The sequence below is a fragment of the Ciconia boyciana genome, chromosome 3 (assembly GCF_034638445.1).
Source record: "Ciconia boyciana chromosome 3, ASM3463844v1, whole genome shotgun sequence".
Lineage (NCBI taxonomy): Eukaryota > Metazoa > Chordata > Aves > Ciconiiformes > Ciconiidae > Ciconia > Ciconia boyciana.
Window position 1 is genome coordinate 47,677,765 of NC_132936.1, and position 18,344 is coordinate 47,696,108.

An 18,344-nucleotide genomic window follows, 5' to 3' on the forward strand; every position below is an offset into this window, starting at 1 on the left:
CGCTCCTGCTTGCGCCGGCCGCCAGCGAAGCACCGCGGCCGCCGGTGGCGGCAGGGCGGGCGGGCAGCGGCGGGGGCCGCGGCGGGACTTGGCGTTGCGGGGAGCCGGGAGCGGCGGCCGCGGAGGAAGCGGGTTTCTGCTCCTTTAAAGGGAGCTGTGCAGCGCTCTCGACGGGAGGCGGATCTCCCTCCTTCCTTCCCTCCCTCCATCCCTCCCTCCATCCCTCCCTCCTTCCCTCCCTCCCTCTTCCCTCCCTCCCTCCTCCCTCCCTCCCTCCCTCCCTCGCTCGGCCGCCGCTTGCCGCCGCCGTCAGTGGTGCCCGGACGCCGGCTGCACCGCAGCCCGGGCAGTCCCCGGCGTCCTGCCACCGCCCTTCCTCCCCCCCCGCCTCCGCCTTCCTCTCCCTCCCCGCTTCCCCGCCCGCAGCTCAAGGTAGGAGGATGTCCCGGGGTCTCCGGCTGGCCGCCACGGCCGGAGGGGTTGCATGCAAGTGAGGGGCTGCGGGAGGGGGCGGGGGAGGGTGGCGGCGGGGCACGCACCGTAGCCGCCTTGTGCCGAGAGCTGCACACCGCGATCTCTTGGCCAGGTGTCTCCGGGCAAAGGCGGGCGCTGAGCGGGCGAACCCGGGCACTGCCGGGCTGGCCGGCTCCTGCCGCCCGGGTCTGTCCCTCCTGTGGGGTAGGCAAACCTGTCGCCTTGCTCTTTTCCTTCCCCCGTTGCTCCGCACCGTCAGAGCCGCCGCTGTCCCCGCTCTGGGGGCGGAGGGGTGGGAAGCGGGGGCGAGAGGCCAGGGCGGCGCAGCCCCCCGGTGCCCCCCGCCCGGCTCCCGCGGGAGCCCGGAACTGCCCCCCACAGCCGGAGCTGTGCCCCCCACAGCTCCCGAGCCGGGCTTAGGGCGGCCGAGCCGGCAGCCCTGGGGATGTGCCCCCGCTCTCCTGGGGGAGCGGAGGTGAGAAATGGGCTCTAACTTCGCTAGAGTTGTGGGTGGACAACAGTCTCTACTTCCGTGAGGTCTCCTCCTGCCCCTACCCGGCCCCCACGGTACGGCGCAGCCAGCCCTCCTTTCGGCTCGTCGGCAGTCCTGTCATTTATTTCTGAACAAATTCAGCATTCTTTGGGAGAGCATCCATCGCTAACCCAGCCAGGGCGCTGACACTCTGTGTAAAGCAAGAGACATTCCTGCCTACCGAGTGGAGGCATGATTGCAGTGAGCCGTGTGCGCGCTGAAAAGGAATGAATACATTATAATGAAAACCTCTCTTTACGTTTTCCTTAGAAACTTTTGGGGGAGTAGAGCATGGAAAACATTAAACATCCTCCTTTTCCTCCCAAAATCTTTCACAGCTTCCCCAACCTCAAAGCAAACTGAAGGGATGAAAGGCTGATCTGTAGATAATGTCATAAATGTTTGTTCTTGCTGCTTACAACCTGCTAGGAAAGTGCATTTCTGTAATACCCAAAAGTGCCTGAACAAGTAAGTCTACTGCATACTCAGTTCGTTCATTAGAATGCACGTCTTTCCACTAGCTAAAAATTAATTACCATCTTAAAATGTCATTAATCATCGGCGCAGCAGAAACTTGGTTGTAAATTTGGACTGAGCTAATAACAGACAGGAGAACCTATGGTTTTTATAGCTGGTGGGAGTGAAGTGCAAGTGGGCCGCAATGTGTTTTTAAATGGTAATATCAACATTCATTTGAATACTTTGGCAAACGTTTAAAAAGGGAGGACCGTGTTACTGCTTTGTCAGCAAAGCTGCAATACTTGTTTCTAGAGATCTGGAGAGGCTGGTCAGGTGTTGCGGTAAGCTATTGCTCTCCTCACACCAGATTGCAACAGCAGGAGGATTGTGGTGGCATGTGAATCTGAAGCATTTGCAAGGATTTGCCGAAAAATGTCCGAGAAACAAAGCTTTGGGGACCATATGTTATGCACATACTAAATTTGTATCAGTTGTTGTTGGGAGAGGACAAAAGAGTACATTAAGTGATACAAAAATCTTATCGGTTCTTAGAGACATAGCTATGACCTGAAAATGAAAGCCATTTCCTTTTTAAAGTAATATGGTAAAACTATACATCCCAGTAGGTGGCAGCTAGCTGGAACTGGGTTAACTTTTATTATGATAACAGCACATGAAAATAGGATCTGAAGGAAAAAGCGCCTGATATAATAAGGCAATCAGAATCACATATCTCCCCTTTCCAAATGAAACAATATGTACATAAGATCACCATTTATACTTGACACATACCTAAAGAATTTAGTAGGCTTTTATTATGCAGAAAAGATTTAAAGGCCTTAGACTGTCTATTCTTTCGTTCCCCACCTAAAACTAGAATACTATTTTTCATATCAGCTTCACTTGAACATTGTCCTTGTGTATTAAAGATGTGTTACTACCACGTCTACGATAGATGACCAAAATGTAAAACAAATCAAAACATATATCCAAGAAATTGTAGATTTCCCAGTTGCTGATCACTGAAATGTGGAGGGCAGTTTCATAAAGACTTTAATCTGAAAAGAACTGTGTAACAGTGGTGTCAAGCCCCCTAAAACACAAGACCAGCTTCTCCAGTAGAACATTTTATTAGGTATTTCCAACCTTTGAACTGTACGTCTTACAGGGAAGGAAATATGAAAGGCGTTAAGAACATTTACCTGCTTTCATATTGAAATCATTCTGGAGGATGGAGAAAAGTCTCTTTTATAAAGGTTACCCTTCCTTTTTCCTCCCTTCCCCGAAGGAGAAATGAAGCTAAAGTCCAATTAACAGAAAAGGAGTCTAGGGTGGTGAAGTCTGAGGCTTCAGTAACTTATATAGTCTATAAGTGGTTTTCAGTCACCAAATATTTAGTGAGTTCTAAACATTTGATGTCTTACAAGATTTACTTTTTGGTAAGGGACTGATATTCTTGAGAAAATAATTCTGGATTAACTACGATTTTCCTTCAAGGTGGGAGCTAGGGTTTGAAAGAAGGAGGGAGGGATGTTAAGAGAGCATTAGGCGATGTGTGATAGCAGATAAGAAGGAGCGGTGCTCCTTCTGAACCCATAAAACGCCATAAAATAGCTGGCCAGCTAACATAATCGAGGGTGTAATACGTGTCTTTCAAGAAGCCGATAACAGATTTTAATTTTCTTTCCGTGCTGTGAAATGACTGGAGGGGAAGGAGAAGGCGTTTTGACACCTGAAGTGGCCGGTCGCGTAGGCGCGGCGGCCGCGGCGGCGGGCTGGGAGCGCTCTCCGTGGTGCTGAGGGAGCCGCGCCGGGGCCGCGCCGGGCGCTGTCCGCGGTGCTGAGGCCGCAGCCAGCGGCGGCGGGATGTTCGCACGGGGGGGAAAGGAAACTTGGCTTGAGCCTTAGGCATGCGGCCGGGGGCTGCAGTGTGGGCCGCTGAGTATTTAATAGTGAAAGGAATTAATCACAAGTTGTTTTATGATGCCGGTTATAGACGCCTCGGTGAGTTAGGAGCTCTGTTGGGCTCAGATTACAGGTAGCTGTATTGGTTTTTTTCAGCGACCTTAGCAAATCAGACCGGTAAGAGGAGTCACTTTGCCCAAAGTTTATGTCTTGTCTAATGTGCTAAAGCTGAGCATAAATATTATATTTTCAAAACTGCTTACCAAAAGTAAATTAAATTTTAAAAATCCGTTTATACAGGAAAGTACATCTGAGCACTCACAATTTTAAAAGTATCTCAAGATGCCTAACGTCCTTCATTTCAGCAACACCAGGGGAAAGAGGAGGGAGGCAAAGAACGTTCACAGTATTCACGTGGGTCGGTTTTATTTCTCCTTGGACTAAGATAAAATATGAACGAGTAGAAAAGAATAAACGAAATAGAAAATACAAGAAAAAGCATCACTCTGCATTTTTACTGGGAGATATTCTAAGTGTGAACTGAAGGAGTCGCTAGATATCCTTGCTTTTAACACTAGGTGTTCTTTTTAAAGTGCTCCAATAGTCAAATCGTCTGATTGAATTCCCTGCTAGACTGCAGAACTAGCCATTCATGATACTTATTTTTGACACTGCAGTTATGCCTCCATCTTAAAGAAAAAAAATCAATGATGTTTAATAATCCCCTCGCAGAATGTACATTTCTTTTCATCAGCATTTTACAATGTTTTAAGTAAATGCATGCAGAGGAAATCAGTAAGCCATAATGATAAAAAGTTACTGTGAATTACTTAGGGATACAGAGCACCAACATTACAGGTTATAATTTAAGTGCTACTGTTACTTATTTCCATGTCTACAACACACAGATGTTATTTAAGAATAAACTGTAACTCACCTCTGCCATGCTCTACTTCTGATACATTCCACAGAGTGTTCTCATTAGCTTGGCATCATTGGTATTTATTTCTGTAAAGTCAGGTTTATTCTGTGTTCATCTGTATGTATCTGTGGGGGAAGTCTCTCAGTGATATTTTCTTTAGTAATAAAAGGCAGGGAGGGAGATAAAGGAGACAAAAGATGTCTGTAGGCAGAATGTAGAAGAAAATGAATTCATTTTCCTGGTGGGGAATCTAGGAATTATCTTTTAATATTTGTAATAAAGCTTAAGTAGATTCAGCAAAAGCTTCACTTAGATTGCAAAGTCTGACAGTCCTGGTTCAATGTATTTTAATGGATACAGGCACATAACTAATTGTATTTCCAAGAAAAATCTGAAGTAGTCCACAGAATGAGTTTATCTTCTTTGAAACACCTGGCCAAAAGACAAAAGTCTGTGGCTGCATTTGCAGATACAAACTCAGTATCCCATTATCAAACTGGAAAGTGCTATTGTTCTCACTGAGGACTGCAAAATGACAAACTACCTAGATCTCTCGGTACAGGGAGGAACAGCAATATTTCCATAATACTAGAGTGAAAGGAAAGCAGAATGCAACATAAGAGAGTGGCAGAATAAAGTGCAAAACATAAACTAGTAAATCCCCAAGTTACTGTCTTTTAAGCAACATTGCAATTTCAAGCAAGTTGAGCGAAACAGGTCTGTGCATTCAACAAGGCTGTTCTAGCGCTGCCGGTTCCTGTTTACCTTGCAAAAGCAGGCTGGTGCTCCGTGATCACTGGGTCCGGAGCAAGTTCCTAAGGACAGTCAGTATGCAAGCCATCGCATTCACCCTGTTTCATGCATTAACGTGAGTAACGTTAGTGAATGTAAATATCATGATCTTTTTTTTTTTAGCCTAAACGTTACTCTGATAACCTGCCTGACTTTATTGTCAGCCTTCTCTTTCACAACTCTAAAGCTAAGTGATTTCGACCCAGGCAGTCAGCTATTAAAATGCATTAACTGCTTTTTACACAACCGATTCCCTTCTCCCCTATAGCCTCCCCCCCCGCCCCCGCTACGGACCCTTATAGCTATTGTTCAGAGCAACTGAAATACTAATAACAATTAGAAGCATGTAAATAAAACCAAGCTGGTTTTTTTCCTCCGACAACGCTAGGCGATCAGATCGGTTGCATAACAGAAATTGAGAAGGCTGTCTGGCAGGCAGCCTTAAGAAGAGAAGAGCTATCTCAATTTCTCTCACTTAATCTTGGCTTCGCGTCAGAAGCTGTGCAGCAGTGCAGTAGAACGGGAGCACGGCAAAAGCTTCGCCAGTGAAACGGCTGGTGCTCATTGACTCTCGCTATGTGGCGATAGCTCAGCGATTTCTCGAGCTGGATTACCTATTGATTTTCCTCCTTTCTTGCCTCCCAGGTTTACTCGGCTGGACATTGTGTGTGTTTGGATTTCTCAAGGATTCTCCCCCGACTAACATGGATGTCCCACCATTCCTTGCAGTTGAAGGTTGCTCCTTGGCGCAGTGAATGAAGAACATGCAGGGATTGCTAATGGGTTTGGGAAGCGTAGACTCTCTCCTCTCTGTGACCATGCCGTGATCGTGTCTGAGGGCCATCAGTTTACGTATCCTCATTCTCACCCTACCGGGAAACCTGACGGCTTAGAAGGGGGAAGTAAGGCAGCGCGTGTGTGCATAGAAACATCATGAAGATTATTTCCCCTATTCTAACTAATCCAGTCTTCAGATGCACCATTAGACTCCTTCTTTGCTTACTGTGGATTGGATATTCTCGAGGAACCACACATGTATTAAGATTTGGTAAGATTTCCCGACACTTTTTTCATTGTGCATTTAAGCCTGAATGCGATATGCGTAGGATTGACTCAGAAGGGGGTGCTGGGGGAGAGCTGGGACGTGCTGCCGGAGTCAGGCACCGAAGTCCCTCTTTATTTTGCATCCGGAGGGATGAATTGCTGTGTGTTTTTTCTGTCGCTGCAGCTCATTGTAGCCGTAGTAACGGCACGACGATGATGATAATTATAATAACAATAGAGAGAAAAATGACTGGCAAATGCATTTGCCTAAGGCTCTGCGCAGCTTGCGTGGCTTCCTCGTAATGTACCTTTTTTGTTTCCATAGTAGTGGAAAGCATGGCTAATACGGTGCTTGATCAGTTAAAAATCTGTGAACTAGTTGTTAAGTTTCGGCCGCCCGTCTCTGGTCCACCCGAGCCGATCCCGTGTGGGCGCCACGCTGTAATTTCAGCAGGGCTTCCCTTGAAGCGCCTGCCTAGTTGCTTGCCACTTCAGTGGCTTTTAGGGTTAGAGAAGAGACGATTTATGTCTTGAGCGGTGGTCGTGAAAAAGCCTTTGCGATACGTTTCAAAAACACAGCTTTTCTGTGCGAGGAAAGTTGTAATGAGTTCCCTCCCCCCGCAAAAAAAAAAAAAAAAAAAAAAAAGAAAAAAGAGGGAAAATTCATAGATCAGAATGAAATTTCAAGGAGAGTAGAGCGGTTTTACAGCCTAAAGACTATCCCGGCTGGACCATGAAACTACCCTTTAACAGCTCTGCCTGTGTATGCGCGCCTGTGTACGCGTGTATAAGCAAGCAAAGGAGGGCGAAATTTCAGCCGCTGCATCCCCTATAGAAGTTTCGCAGTAAGGAAGGGCAGGACGGAGACGAAAGTTAACCGCAGGTCCGAGGGGGGCTGTGCGGCCCGGGGAAGTCCTCCGGGGCGAACCGCGGCGGGAGCCCCGCTCCCGCGCCCTCCCGGCCGCCCGGGCACGGCGGGCGGAGGGGAGCCGCGGCGGGGAGCGGCGGAGGGGGCAGGCCGAAAGTTGCTTCCGCAGAGAAGCGGTATCCTCTGTGCCTACCGACAGCATGGCTGGAGGGAGGAAGCGCGGATCTCCCGCATTCGCGCTGGCCGCGGTAAGCTGTAGCAGCCGCTACCTCCATTTCCGTGGGGCACTGAAAGCTCTTGCCTTCGCCTGGAAGTAGTGCCTTGGATTGTATGTAATTTTGTTTAAATTCCCCCCCGCACACGCTTTTATGTGGAGGGGAAGGTGGGTAATGATTAAAAAGTCACCAGGCTGTTACTGATCTCGTGTGCTGAATTCTTAGTAGTACTTATTTTCTGCTTCCATCTGGTCTAAAGGTGGTGCTTAAGGCACGTTGCTCTTAGCAACCGTCTTCAGGAATGCTTGTTTCTTTGGACATGGCTAAACGGGTCCGTATATCATTGCGGGGTTTATTTTGCATTCAGACTGATCCATAATCATGGCCGTGAAATGAGTGCTAGGGCTCTCTGTAATCTGGCACTGTCCGGCTGTCTGTCCTTCCACGAACCGGGATTCATAACCGGTGCCGAGGGTCGGTCTCTAGGAGTCTGAATTACTTTCAAGGGTAGCTATGTAAACAAACATCTTCCCGGCCACACCATTAGCAAGAGGTGAGCTTTCCGCCTTTACATTAGATTCTCTGTGAATTGCTAGTCGAGTGTACCTATAGAGATAGCCCTGGCGAGCAGCGTTTTGATAATGATTAGAATAATAAATGATCCCGCGCCTGAAGGGTGGTGCAGCGGGACTCCAGCGCCCAGTGACATGGTCGCGCAGGCAGGTATTTTTCTAGGCTAACTTCCCTTCCCAACTGCCTCCTGGTCCCACAGTCGGTTAACGGGTTGTGCTCACTGCATTATTTGTAGAAGCAAAGTATGAGTCCGCTTCTGAATCACGGCACGCTTTTTCTTGTCTTTCAAAAGAATTGTCGCCAAGCCATCTCTGAGCCTTAGAAGTAGGTAGGGAGCGGCTGGTTAGTTTATTTTAGCATGGAAAATGTTAGACGTAAGAGAGAGCGAGGAAGACTTTTGCCCTGCTCAGCCGGGCCTGTTGCACATCTCTGTTTTAAGGAGTATGGATTTAGCCTAGTCCAGGTGTGGAGTGACTCTGTCTCTCACCGCGAGAGATCCCCCGCTCCTTCCCCAGAGGCTGACATCTCTGCCTCTCTGGAGGGCATGGCGGGGAGGAGGGAAGGAGCAGCGAGTGAGCGGTGGAAAAGCTTTGGTTCTTTCTGAGAGAGGAATTCCCCGCCGCCCCCTCCGGGTTCCTTGTGCTATCTGTCCCTTCGGGATGTCCTTGCGACCAGGAGGACGGGATGCGGTGCCTTCCCGTGGAGTCCTTCCCGAGGAGAAGCGAGAGCTGAGGAGATTCCCTCCAGAAGGCAGCCTGCCAGCCCCCGCTCTTCTTCCTCAGCCAGCAGCGCTATGGCAACCGGGGAGAGCTTGAAGCCTGCCAAAGCTCCAGCCCCCTCATTCCTCCTGTGCAAATTAACCACCATGGATTCGCATTGTCCTTCCCACGGCTTCTCTCATTGTTGGGACTAGCCAGCATGTCCTTTCTCTCTCTCCTTCTCGCTCTCAAGCTACCTTTTAGCCACCACACAGGGAAGTCGAGCCGCCTGGGTTATCTGTCAAATGCGGGGGGTATTTTTGCCTGCACCTTATGGAGCAAACACGGGGAGACGCTGGTGCGGTGGCAGAATTCCCTCCCCAGCGGCACTCGCTCAGGCATCCGGACGCCCGCCTGCTGCTGCTGGAGTAGGGCAACGTGGTATTTGGGCATCACACCAGGCACCCTTCCTAAATGACATCTTGCTTCACGGGGCATGCGGTCAAGCTCCCTCCCTTGCCCTTTCTGAACAGCTTCCCTTAAGCAAGCCCAGGGAACGTCGAGGGTGAGGCTTGTACCCACGGTACTCGAGGGTTTCCAACAGGAACATAAACAGGGTTTCAAACAGGTATCCTAAACCCTTGCTGAGGATAAAAGGACAGCTCCCAGCTTGACGAGGGAGAAAAGCAGCAGCCTAGTATTTGTCTCTCCGCTGTGCTAAGTGTGATGGAAACCTTTTCCTTATCGCTTGGCACCGTACAAAAGCCAAAATACGTGACCGTCGGCAGATCCGTTCCGTTATCGGGGATCACGTTTCGTAGCTTCCCGATTCACTGCTCCTGTGTAAGAGCAGACCCAGGGCAGCAGCTCCCCAGAAACACCAGGTAGCTCGGCAGATCCCCCGCCCAGCCCAGCCGCCTCTCCGTCCCCGACCGCTGGGCAGGGCGGGCGGCCCGGGGCCGGCCTCAGCCTCCGCCCCACCACCTTTTCGCAGCCCCCCTCGCTTCTGCCTTTACCTCCCTGGGGGCATCCCAGCACTTTGCCCTGGAAGGCTGAATCAATAAGCCATTAAGAGCTGTTAACCATCAGTAACTGCTCACCTGTGTTTCCAGAGACCCGCCCCTTCTCCTTGCCCAAGGCAGTAAGAGCCTGGGCTGTTTAAAACCCCTCTTTTCTTACCTGTTCCTACACGGGGCATGAATGCCGGTTCTCTGAAATCTGGAGCACTCTAAAATACCCTCCGTTATTTAAATTGCCCCTTTCGGGCCTTGTCTCTACTGCCGTGAGCAATTCGTCTTTCCTACAGCAAAGGTGTGCGAAGGGACCAGTGACTGGAGGGTGAAAGCGGTTTGGCCATTGCGTTTTCTCATTCCCTCTCAGGTAACTCATTATTCGTGAAAGTGTGGTGAAAGCCTAAAGCCCTCCACCGCAGGGGCCCCACTAGCCTGAGAAGTGTTTCCCCACTTTGTGCGATATTTTGTTGTCTTCAGCACATTCAAAAATAAGGGTAAAGAAAAGTAGAGGGTCGTGTCTGTAGTCTTGACTTTTTGTTGCTTTGGAGTCGCCTGACTTCAAGGGGAAGGGAGCTGAATATTGTGGGTTACAAAGAACCTTAAGGGGAGGGCAGGGTCTTCTTCCAGGTTAAAAGCAAAACAAAGCCGAGAGAGATGGGAACGCTTTTCAAAGCACGAAGGAAGAGTTTTGAACTATTACCAGAAACAATTCCTACTACTGACTTTTTCTTTTTTTTCCTCCCTAAAAAAACCCCACACCAAACACAAAGCTAGCGCTTTCCCGGTGCCCTCTAAATAATAATAATAATGACTGCAAAACAAAGCTGTATAAGATCATGTAATCTTTGGGACTGAAGAAAAAACAACCTCTTTTCTCAACTCCGTTGTGGGAACCTGGAGAGGAGAATTACTATACACTGAAGACTTCCTCCGTGAAGAGGGAGGGTTTCATCAGACATACTTCTTAGCTGAGCTCCTTTGGCTCAAATGGATGGAGTTTATCTCCATAGAATTGTTTTTACGAGGTCGAGCTTTGCAACACCAGAGAAGAGGCCAGCTCATCGTGTCCACTGCTTGTGCAGTTGCCAGCTGGTGTCGAACCACACATTTCTGGGATTCAGGTGACCATTTTAACATAGTAGTATGTAAAACCAGCAAAGTCATGGAACAGCAGTGAGAGCTAGCTCTGTGCAAAAGGGTATGAAGCAAGAGTTCAAGTGAAAAGTACCTGCTGGGTAATCATGTAGAGTTTTCCTAGACTGGACCTGCATTAGCTCTCCTGGATGTGCACTTTCTTTCCTTTGGATTTTGCACTGACACTCTTTTAGTGGAAGGACATAACCTTTCTGCCTGTATTTAAGAGAGAAATGAGAAAATGTACATATCTGGTTTTAGTGGGGAAGGCAGTCTGCCTTCAGATCAGGAGTGCGATGAAAATCTGCAAAATAAACACTTGTTGTGGCAGCCCTCAGAGGTCCGTGGCTTGGTAATTCCAGTAGTTAGAGCCAATGAAAATTTTACTGCCAAGGACAAGAGGCTTTCAATATGTGTTAACATCCTCACGGAGAGGAGTTCAAAATCAGCCTTATAAACAACAACAGAAATCTTTGAAAGAAGAGTAAGGTTAAGAGCCTCGGGAAGGCAGCAAGGAGGTGAGAAGCATTGTTATTGACTGCTCTAGATTAAACAGCACAGAGGAAGATTTCAATTTGATAACGTCACAGCCCTTCCTGTTTTTCTTTGCTGCTTCTGCTGACAATTTTGTAAGGTAATTAAATTGGCTGATTGAAGCCACAGTGGTCATGGGGCGATAAAGACCGTTTGGATTTAATGGAATTTAGAAACAACGGTGTGCTGCACACAACTCTTACAGAACGAGAATTTTAATGACTCATTCAGGGTGCTGACTACATAGAACATCCTGGACGAGTTTAATTGAAAGGGCAAAGCAGATTAGCTGTATACAGTCTTTATTGCACTAGATAGGGGAATTAGAATTATCCTTTTAAAAGACTCATTATTGCATTATCAAGATTTAATGTAGGTTAAGAAAGCTTTCATCCGTGTGGGCTTTCTGGAATATCCCCAGATTCTTTCACCCAGTGTTTGGAACACCAACAGCCCTGTAAAAGGATTTTCACACAATTGTCCGACAGATTGGATGCTGAGGAGTATAACTCGCTTCTTACTGACTGGTACTTGTCTTTTGAAGTGATGCAAAGTTCAAGTAATACCTCCCATTTAAATGTGGCTGCTGAATGAAATGGTTTCTGTCACCGAAGATAAGAAACCAGAGAAAAAGAGATTTTTCTAAGCTCAAATATTAGAGATTTTTTAAAATTTATTTTATACAAGAGAAAATCCTCTTGATTTAGAAAAAAATAAACCAAATATTTTGTAGTCATTGCAAATCATAGCAGGTCTTTGTCCCCTACTTAATATATTTACCTTGTCTGTTTCTGAGTTTTAACCTTCATCCTCTGTAATCTTTTCCAGAGGAACAATTACTAGAAGTTCTGTCAATAATGCAAAAGGGAAACTAGAAGGTGCCTTATTTCCATACTCCTCAATCTGCAAGGCAAATTAATGTTTCCCGAATAAGCTTTTTATAATGTTATGCTGTAATGTATATTGGAAGATTAAACAATACGATAACATAATGTCATTATGCTGTCACATAGGAATTGGAATATGGAGATTCAAAGACCACTATCATATTAATACTTATAATTTTGTGACACACACACCCCCCCCCCCCCGAGTCTTCTGGCTTCTTTATTGTACAGTAATAATAGTCTTTGGTTTATATAGTGCCTTCAATTTAAACAGTCAAAGCTTTCAGTAATGCAAAGAGTACAGAACAAACATGTAATGATCATTATTCCAATTACTGGAGCTCAGCCAGCTCTGGATAAACTAGATGGTATTGTACTATGTGAAACAGTAAATAGAAGTTCAAAAAATGTATTCTTAATTTCACTAAAAGGTAATTCTTAATGAATTAAAACCACAGAGCTTTTTTTTTTTCTTTGGGTGAAAATTAGAAGTGACCCATGGGTGCGGTGCTCAAGACTGCTCTTTTTACATTTCCTGCAAAGATCCACTTGGCTCAAAATTTGCAAATGATTTGGATCAGAATGGATTCAGATTTCCTTGAATATCACTCTTTCCAAAATGCTATTGAAGTAGAGTAACTCATCTAGGAATGTGTTCGGTACCTTTGTTTGATGTATCTTTCAAATGAAATACACATTCTTAGATGATATATTTTTAAAGTGTTTCCATTTCTAGGTGTTTCTGCCTGGGGTATATAAAAACAGGCTCTTTGCTAGTATTATGACTGGTGTCTACAGTAGGGGTAGTTTAAAGCACAGCTACACTGTAGTCTTTAGATAACAACGTTCGTCCTTAGATAACAATGGTTTGTTATCAAAGCATCAGAAGGTTAATTCATTTATGGATTTTGCAGAATTTCATCTTTATATTTGGAGGAAATACGTTCAGCTAATGTAAATGAATATCTATTTTATTGGTATTTCCACTCCCAAACTCTTTAAAAACTCATTTTTCAATAAAATGGTTACTGGATTTATATTGAAAACGTCTGTCAATATTTCAGCATGAAAAAAACCCCTGATTGTTAGAGTCACTAATTCTTGTATTAGACTCAGTAACACACTGACAGAAAAACAGTCCAGGGAGAGCTTACTTACTATGCTGTCAGGAACTGTTGTTCAGGAGACTTGATGAGTTTTTTAATTCAATGAATGATGGCTTTTTTCTCTTCTTTTCTTCTATTTTAATATTTTACTGGCCGTGTCTGATGTTTCCTAATTATGTAAACACGCTATCTGATTTCAATGTGTGTTGCTAAATCTTAAAGTACTAAAAGATCTGTGCTCTATTTTTACAGATGAATGGAAAAAGTAATGTTGTTTTATGGGTGGGCAAAATAATTTTGAAAGAACAATGCTTTTTTTTTTAACTTTTGCACCTTGAATAATTTTATCCCTTCCCTCACTTCCTCTTTTTCCTTATTTTTTTTTAATAGCTGAAATGGAAAATGATTACTTATCTGTCCGAAAGAAGAATGTATGTTTGAATGTTACTTTCCTGGTCCTTTTTGGAAAGTCTTTGCTTTTCTAACTTTCTGGGAAACTGCATGAAAAATTAAAAGATCTGAAAGGCCTCATCTCTGCCTAAAAACTAAACTTCTAGTGCAATCCAAGTCAGGCCTCCTCTGCAGAGACTGAAGGCAGAAGGTTGGCTTAGACAAAGTTGGTTTAGACTGGGTAACATTTACACAGCAAAAGTTAGGCTAGATGAACTGTGCCTTTCATGGCATTGGCAATATGGAGGAAGTGAAAGTGTATTGAGTAGGGATTTTTGTTTTCTTTCCAGGTTTTGAGTTTTATTACCACATACTGAACTCAAATTCTCAGGTAGGAATTTAAAAGGGAAAGATAAATATGTTAACGGCTTAACAGCTTCTTCTTGATATTAAAATACAAAAAATGCTGAAACAGAAATTGCTCACTCATTCTGCTAAAAACTCACCAGCAAACGAGTGGTGCTTGTTTTCACAATAGGTAATCATAATCAGTCCTGTAAATAAGGACTTGTTTGGGAACATATGTATTTAACTGATTACTTACTCTATGGAAGTTTATTGAGTAAAGTTTATCAACCTTGCTTCAAAAGATGCAGAACTACTTCAGCTTTGGATGAGCGTGCCATCTTCACATTTAGCTCTTTCTGTATCTCCAGTAAAATATTTCAAATTAAGTGTCACATTTCTCTGAATATAAAAATAGCTATTACTTTAAAGTGGTTTTTGTCATAAGGTAACTGATACTGAATTTAAAACACTTTTATTAAAATGCTCATTCATGTGCATATACACACTTAGTAGGTGGTAATCTGGGTAAATTTATTAAGTATTATTTTATAATTGAACTTGCCATCCATTTGGGCTTTGGTTCTTCTCCAGGAGCTAAATATATACCAGCTATTTCAATCAGCTCAGGAACTAAACATATATCAGCTGTATCAATTAGCTCATATTTATGCTGTTATTTAAAAGTTACACAATTAAGACATGACTTACCGAACAGTCCATAATAAAAATAATTACACTAGTAAGCATGAAACATTTACAAGAAAATCCGAGTCTCATAGCTCACCATGGTCAAATTTATGACTTTCTGCCTTTTTTTTTAAACTTGTAAGATTAATTAATAAACTTGTAAGATTAATCTTACAAGAATAATTAAAGTCCTGCCTCAACAGTTCACATTGTAAAACCTTGAAGAAAGTAGTTATTTAACTTAGAGACCAATCAAATCTTCTATTCCTACCTATATTTTCAGAGTCAGTGCTCATTCATCAGCCAATACCAACTACCTAGATTGTCAGAGAAATACATTCCTTGATAGTTTAGTGCTAAGCTGATTTATGCTAGTGTTTTTTTTTTTTTACACCACGTGATATGAAATCTGTGTATACTTGGTAAAGTTTCTTATATGTAGTTATTCACAACAACAATTTATGGATAGACTATTGAAATAAGATAACTTGTAGTATACTTTAGGCCTGACCCTTTTCTAACTTTCCATTCAGTTTAGCGGCTTATGTTGGTACAAAATGAAATCAGAATCAGAGTTGTAAATTGTAGGACACTGTTTAGAAAATGAATGTTTTAGATCATTCTAATGCAAAAACTAAGTAATTATGTTAAAGTCCATGGAAATTTGTCTGTTTATCCTAAGTATAGTCACTGCATAGATGAGTTGGTGATAGGGTGCATGATGCATGATTAGGTCCATGGCTACGTTGAACGACATAGTGCTCTTCAAGTCAAGCTCTTCTTCATAGTGCTCTTCTTCATCTATGCTGGTTTACATTGGCTAAGGATCTCATTCCAGAATCTGTCTTTCCTTGAATTTTTTTTCCAATTATCTTTTAAAATTGCACTACACTTTTTTACACTTAAATTTGCCATCCACTTATTGTAATTAACAATATTTAGCAATGTGCTATAAAACAAATTGAACATGATAGATTGAACTAGTGGGTTTTTTTTTAAGTTGGAAAGGGTATACCCATTGGTTAGATACTGCAGTCCAGTAGTAGCAATACAACTTGTTTCACTGATCAAACACTGCAACACAATCAGAAACATTGTGCTGTCTAGATGTATATGTGAATAACAAAAAAGAATGTGAAGATTACATATTCTGTAAGAGAAAAGTATTTCCTAAAGCAATAACTTCATTGTTATTCAGTAACATTTATCCTACAAGGCAGGAAATCTTTAAAAAATTCCATGTTACTTATTCATTAAGGAATTAGGTAAAAAGTTACATTAGGGAAATTAATACAGAGTACTCTAAATCAGGGGAACTAATTTGCTTTTAAAATGCTGCATCATAGTAATTTTTTGTTTTATATTTGTTAATTGGAACATGTATGTTTAGCTTGCTATACACTAATTTCAATAACTGAAAGTTGTTCATAAAACTCATACAGAACCTTTAAGAAATTATCAGCATGCATTCAAGTATTACATTAAAATTAATTATTCTTGCTTCATATTGTGCCACTTAACAAGGACAAATATCAGGACTCAACCTTAGGGATTCTAATTTGTAACATTATTGCTTATCTGATTTTTACTGTTTGACAATGTTTACAGTTTTCATGACTTACAGGAATTTTTGTAAATATAGTATTCATATGGATAATTTTTTAATTCCAATTGAAAGAGAACCCTAAACCAGCTACTTTTTCCAGTTAATAATCATGCATTTAGAAAATATTTATATATTCTTGCTTAGAAAAACCTAGTCTTTTTGGTGTTATATGGCACCCATAGATGCTTCTTTCTAGTCCACATAACAATGAGCTTTTGCTATTTCACTCCCTGAAGCTGGTATTTGAAAAGATTACTGTGCAAAATGGAAACGTAAGGCCAGTGACTGGTCATAGCTAATTTGATGACAAATGTGTAATTCTTCCTTTTAAAAGATGATGTATTAAGTACTGAGGGAGTGTGTCTTGCTAATTTGTTAGAACCATGCTTTTGAGTCAGTCCATTTTCAGAGCAGTGTGATTTTTGGCTAACAGTTTTTTGGTGCTTGCCTTCATACCTTGAGATGCTGGTCTTTTTTAGACACTGAGCTACTTAGACATGCCCCCAGATATCCCTGACTACACTGTTATCTTCATTTTAAAAAAAAAAAAAAAAAAAATTTGATAGGCAGCATGGAGGTGGTTTGAGAATAATAATACAGATGTATTAAAGGCCATCAGTGATGAACAAACAACACAGAAAGGAATTGAGAGGGGTTAACGAAAAAAAAGCAAAGGCAATATACAACTGTGCAAATAGTAAGATTTTTGTTTCTGTTCAGTCAAAACCAAACATAAAGGTGGTACTTGGCAAAATGATCCAATAATACCAAAAAGGAAGTATAGCTTTGTTTTTGTAAGCTAAGAATTTGCTCAGTTAAATCCCTTTGCTTGTTATTGGATATCAAATATAATGTTTACATAAATGACAGAAACATAGTTAAATCATCTATTTATGCCTAGATTAGATCTTTTCTTAGCCTTGAAGGAAACATAGATGGGGTCAGTTCAGGGTAAGTGGTAAGCCCTGTGCATGCCTCATCTGTAAGCAGCTGAGGGAAGAAAATGTAAATTTGTGAAAGATACATGTGACTTCCTTTCAGTACTGCTATATGTATTTGTTTGGATGTCCTTGAGAAGGAAAGACTATAAAATATGACTGTTATTAAGGCTTATCTCTTCAGATCTCGGCAGACTCTATCATTCACGACATTCAATATGCCTGCAGAAACTCACTGTGTGACTGTGATACGGCTAAGAAAAATGTGTCCAGAAATGCATTAAATCAGATTTCCTAATGTCTTTTCAAACCTACCTAAACAATGAAAAATCACATTTAAAGACCAAATCAACATTAGCTAGTCACAGCGTCTTCAGCATTATCCATCTGTGACCTTTTCTGTCTAGACATTGGAAATTTCAAATTTAGCTATGCATTCGTATAATCCTGTGATCATTAATGTTAATTAAACATTGCATTTGTTGGAACTTAAGGTAAGACTATACCATATTCTCTTATAAAACACTATGGGTTGCTTTTCAGAGCATTTTCCACTCTTCTCGTTCATGGGAAGATGCTTGAGTTGGATAAAAATGTTATGTCTAACTGTCTTGTGGGCACCAGAGCTCTGTTCACATTGATTTCTTTACTTTCTTGACTGTCTTCTAGTTTGTAAGAAAGTTGCAACACATGCTTTTGGAAGCCTTCTTTTCCCTGTTACCACAGACCATTCCAAAAAATCCTCTCTACTTTGGGCTTGCACTATTTACTGGTTTCTTATTCATCAGAACCCATCTGATGGTTATAAAGACAGAAAATTAAAAGCTCTTTGTCATCTACTCCAATCCGGTTATATACTTACAAAAGTAAACAACAATATTTTCACTAATCCATATTAACAATGGATTATTGGACCTTTGATGATAAGTCCCTTTATTACTTATCTTATTTTTTTGGCAGCCATTTGATAGTGACACAGTATCTTTGTGACTTGAACAAAGGAACTAGGCAGCAATCATCTTACAAGTACAGCCCTATGTGAATGTGTGCACATACATAGATTTTCCTGTCGTGGTGGCCCAAATGCAAAAAAAAAAACCCCAAAACAAAAACCAAACAAACAAAACCCCCAAAACAAACCAAAGAAACAACAAACCCACAAAAAAGTGGGAGTAAGTCTCCTTTGGAGTTGTCTTTAACGTAAACTAGGAGAATCGCC

The 18,344-nt window shown here is 42.9% G+C and overlaps 1 protein-coding gene across 1 annotated transcript in view; it reads left to right on the plus strand.

Annotated features, from left to right (window-relative positions):
* The first annotated feature begins 311 nt into the window (after nucleotides 1-311).
* The window catches only part of GRIK2 (glutamate ionotropic receptor kainate type subunit 2), a 446,579-nt gene continuing 428,546 nt past the window's right edge, over nucleotides 312-18,344 (plus strand). Inside the window, exons 1-2 of the mRNA XM_072857870.1 lie at nucleotides 312-432; nucleotides 5,730-6,132. Coding sequence (XP_072713971.1) covers nucleotides 6,018-6,132 — 115 coding nt within the window. The 5' untranslated portion in view covers nucleotides 312-432; nucleotides 5,730-6,017. The remainder of the gene's footprint in view (nucleotides 433-5,729; nucleotides 6,133-18,344) is intronic.